Source organism: Cebus imitator, unplaced genomic scaffold, assembly GCF_001604975.1.
Source record: "Cebus imitator isolate Cc_AM_T3 unplaced genomic scaffold, Cebus_imitator-1.0 Scaffold55, whole genome shotgun sequence".
NCBI lineage: Eukaryota > Metazoa > Chordata > Mammalia > Primates > Cebidae > Cebus > Cebus imitator.
This window is the reverse complement of record NW_016107370.1, coordinates 6,375,318-6,379,854: the sequence shown is the minus strand read 5'-3', so window position 1 is coordinate 6,379,854 and position 4,537 is coordinate 6,375,318. Positions and strand designations below refer to the sequence as shown.

Below are 4,537 nucleotides of genomic sequence, written 5' to 3'. Positions count from 1 at the left end.
CCATGATGACCAGGCTGGTCTTGAACTCCTGACCTCAGGTGATCCACCCACCTCGGCCTCCCAAAGTGCTAGGATTACAGGCGTGAGCCACCGCGTCCTTATGCTTTGTTCTTAAAACACTACTGGCATGTAGAAGTAATTCAATAAGTGCTCGTTGTTGCACACGTAAATTTAAAAAAATAGGTAAATAGTGAAGTGACTAGCCACTGGAGGGATCCAGCCAGAGACTGGGAGAGTTGTTTGGTTGGATGTATAGCAAGAAAACCAACCCAGGAAGCGACTGGACTGGTTTCTCCTAACCCGAGCAATCTGTGTTCCTACTTCATGAGGAAGCTGTTCTGAAAAGCTGTGTTAACCTTTGGCAATACAGCCTTAACCTTGAGTTTGAGAAGCACTGCTGAAATCCTGTTCTCCCTTAGCTTTGGAGCCACATCCTCCTTCACTGCGAGAGAGAAGGCAGAGGGGCAGCGCAGACATGAGTGTCTGGGCAGCCGGTGTCAATCTTTATGTGGCTGCCTAATGACCACTCACTGGATTTTTTGTGGTGTTTTTCTCTGGTCTACGCACAGTGGAGGGCAAGGCTGGGGGAGACAAGGATGTTGTAAGTCACTGTTTCAAAAACAAGTGGAAGCGAGTTTCTGACTCATCTGCCTCACTGCCTGGCCCCAATCCAGAGCTATTTATGAGCATCACTGGGCTGTAAGGCTGCATGCTCTGGTGATGCCCAGTGGATGGGCTGTCCGACAGGGTTTCACCATGTTAGCCAGGATGGTCTCAATATCTTAACCTCATGATCCACCTACCTTGACCTCCCAAAGTGCTGTGCTGGGATTACAGGTGTGAGTCACCATGCCCGGCTTTTTTTTTTTTTTTTTTTTTTTTTTTCTGAGGTGATGTCTCCCTCTTGTCACCCAGGCTGGAGTGCAGTGGCGCGATCTCAGCTCACGGCAGCCTCTGCCTCCTGGGCTCAAGCGATTCTCCTGTCTCAGCCTCCCAGATAGCTGGGATTACAGGCACTCGGCACCACACCCAGCTAATTTTTGTATTTTTATTAAAGACAGGGTTTCACCATGTTGACCAGGCTGGTCTCAAACTCCTGACCTCAGGTGATCCACCCGCCTTGACCTCCCAAAGTGCTGTGATTACAGGCGTGAGCCACTGTGCCCGACCCCTGGGCTACTCTTAGAGACTGTCACATTAGGCAGTGGGATTGTTGATTTTCAGCCAGGGTATCCTTCTGAAAATGTGCAGTGGCTGATCTATCAGCTGCCTCTCCACTTCAGATCCCTTAGGTGTTTTCTTAGGGACTAAAAGGAGCCAATAACAAATAAAAATCATGGCGAAAAGATTTTTATGATATGAACCATTGCTCTTAGAGTTGCTGGTTGGCAGGGCAAGATAAGCATGTGCAGCACGGCTGTGGCTGAGCAATCTGTGGGAGGGTGTGTCCTGGCCAACAGCAGAAGAATCTGCTGGAATTGTTGAGGGGGTGTGTATGAGTGGGGGCGTGAATCGTGAAGGGTGCAGGCATGGTGCTGAGTCACACAAGCGTAACAACTTTCTCCAAGTGTCAGATGCAGAGGAGCCACGTAGAATTTCAGATAAGGCAGAGGGCTTTCCCTTTGTGAATGCAGGTTGAGGCTGTTTACAGGGGAGGTACTTGGCTGGTCTGACTTGGAAGTTCCACCCATTGGTTCTGTTGTTTTGTTTTGTTTTGATTTTGTTTTTTTTGAAATGGAGTTTTGCTGTTACCCAGACTGGAGTGCAATGGCGTGATCTCGGCTTACTGCAACCTCCTCCTCCTGGGTTCAAGTGATTCTCCTGCCTCAGTCTCCCGAGTAGATGGGATTACAGGCATGCGCCACCACGCCTGGCTAATTTTGCATTTTTAGTAGAGATGGGGTTTCTCCATGTTGTCCAGGCTGGTCTTGAACTCTCAACCTCAGGTGACCCGCCTGCTTCGCCCTCCCAAAATACTGGTATTACAGGTGTGAGCCACCACACCTGCCCTCACCCAGTGGTTCTTTTTGTTGGTTCAGTGGAAGAGGAAGTGACTCTTGACCTCCTAAGAGGCAGAGACTGGTTGTACAGGGAGCTCTGGTGTAAGCAGACTTAGCAGGGACCGTTCTGGGCTGAGTTTGCGGGAACACAAGAACGGTATAGGGCAGGAGATTTTAGTGACCCCAGAGTATTTTGTGGATGAAATCAGCATAAGAGTATCAGAAGCACTCTGAAGGAAAAACAGATGTGCAATCCGGCGAAGAAGGAAAGGGCAGAGCGAGCCCATTGCCTTGATAAAGTGCTTGGATGCTGCGCAGCGCGTGTAGGAATTGACCTCTTTTTAAAACACTGCCCTCCTCATTGGACGGCTCCCAGGGCCTCTGCCTGGGTAGCAGGAGTGGAAGACACTGTGAAGGAGGTGACTTGCCATATGTAGGGCCAGCTGTTTTCTGAACGGCTGCACAGCTGAAACCAGTCTACGTTAGGGTGACCTTTTTACCTTCATTCTGGAATCATCTTCATGGAGGGGGTTTCTCCATACAGTTGGTGGCAGTTCTCTGCTTACAGAATCAGAACATCCCCATTGTTCTCACCGCCTTTTGGGAATCAGGCAGCCAGTGCAGGTTGTAGTGTAGGATCTTCACTGTGTCTTGTTTCCTAAAGATACACGTGTTTGTTTTCAAATGCAGGTGAAGCCGTATAATGTCTACATCACAGTTGCTTACCCACCAGACACAGACACACCTGGTTTCGCCGAAGAAAACAGAACAAAGGTCAGTATGCTACGTGTCCCAATTTGAACCTCTAATGTATACTGCTTTTCTGATTTTCTTTCCGCTCTTCAGCTCACACTCATTTTCATCAGTCAACAATGTTTACTGGGTAGAGCGCCTAGCTGGTTTCTGATGACCTTGAGATTCTCCAGGCAAATATTCCTTCTGTCCTTCCTCTTTTCCTTCACTTCCTTCTCTTAAAGTTTAATTTAAATTTCTACCAATTTTTTTCTGTATAGAGACAGGGTCTCGCTCTGCCATTCAGACTGGAACACAGTGGTACAATCATGGCTCACTGCAGCTTTTGTTCTGGGACATTTTATTATATTACTCCTTTTATCACTTTCTTCCCAAAGTAGTTCAGGTGTTCATTCTTTCTGGAGCACTTACTATTCAGATTTTTTGGACTGATCCTCTAATTTCCTTCTCTTTTCTCTCATTTTATATCTCTTTGGCTTTTTGTTCTACTTTCTAGGTTTTTTATTAACTTTATCCTTCAACTTTTTTGTTGAAATTTTTATTTCTGCTGGCTTACATAAAAATTATTTTAGATATCTTTTCTCTGAATATTTAAAAGTTTTTAAAAATAGCTTCTTGCCTTATTTCATGGATTTCGTATTTTCTCTTATTTCTAAGGATAGTCACTCTGGACATTTAGTCTTGTTTTTTGTTGTTGTTTTGTTTGAAAAGTTCTTCTACGTCTTGTATTATTTATTTCCTCCTAGTTTCTTTTTCTCTTTTGTGGTCCTTTTAGGCTTCCTCAAATGTCTAGTGATCCTTGATTGTCCATATTTTTGAGTGAGGCACTAAAATGCCAATTGTAAATCTCTAGCTTCTCAGCTGTTTAGGATGATCAGGAGAAGATGCAGTCACATCATTAGAAGACTCTCATATGCCAGCATCTGCTCACTTTTCTCTTGGTTTGATCAGTTTCCTAAGTGAGGAATCATGTTGTCTCCTGCCTTTGGGAGAGTAAGATCTCCTGTCTGTGTTGTGGGAGCCAAGCAGAGCAAGAGGGCTGGGGAGCTCACCACCTAAGTGCCAACTTTGGCTTAATTTTTCTGTTTCCACAAGATGCCTTGTAACTACTTTTAGTGGTGGCTGGTGTTCCAGAATTAACAGTCTGATTAGTAAACTGCTAATCTTCTGCCATTGTAGAGGAGATGACTGGAGGTCTGCATTGCACTTGTCACAGCTTATAACAGAAACTTCTCATAGCACTTATAACAGACATATCTGTTATATAAAATCACTGCCAGTCATCCTGAGCTGAATACAAGCTTCACATTTTTCAATGGAATGTTCCCTTTGCCTTGACACATAGTAGTTGCTTTTTTGAGCAAATGAATAAGTGAAGCAGGAAGAAAGGAATCAATCAGAACTTACTACCTTGAACTGTGGCTAATTTTAGTTTTATATTTTTTTCTTCTCTTTTATACCAATACTTTGTAAATGTGAATCGCTGCAGCATAAAAATTGGCACTTAAACTCCCTAGACTGTATATTTGTAAAAAGCTGTTTATGATTTAGAAGTGTTTTTTCCCCTATTCTTTTCTCTTTTGCTCTGCCTTTTTAAAAATTGCTGCTATTTCAAAGAAGTAAATTGAAGCCAAATGTCCTGTCTTCGAATATGCAGAGATCTGCTAAGCAGCTTTGCAGCATTTGGTATGAAGCCAAAGCCGACAAAGGGTGGTGATTTCCCTGTTAAGGTTTGATTCTGATGTTGATTAAGTTGGGGTTTTTTTTTCCTTCAGCAAAATTGT

The 4,537-nt window shown here is 44.3% G+C and overlaps 1 protein-coding gene across 3 annotated transcripts in view; it reads left to right on the top strand.

Annotated features, from left to right (window-relative positions):
- Window positions 1–4,537, top strand: part of KDSR (3-ketodihydrosphingosine reductase) — a 40,998-nt gene that overhangs the window by 26,535 nt on the left and 9,926 nt on the right. For all 3 annotated transcript variants that reach the window (XM_017528873.2, XM_017528871.2, XM_017528874.2), the window contains one exon: window positions 2,691–2,774. In XM_017528873.2, the coding sequence (XP_017384362.1) occupies window positions 2,691–2,774 (84 nt within the window). The remainder of the gene's footprint in view (window positions 1–2,690; window positions 2,775–4,537) is intronic.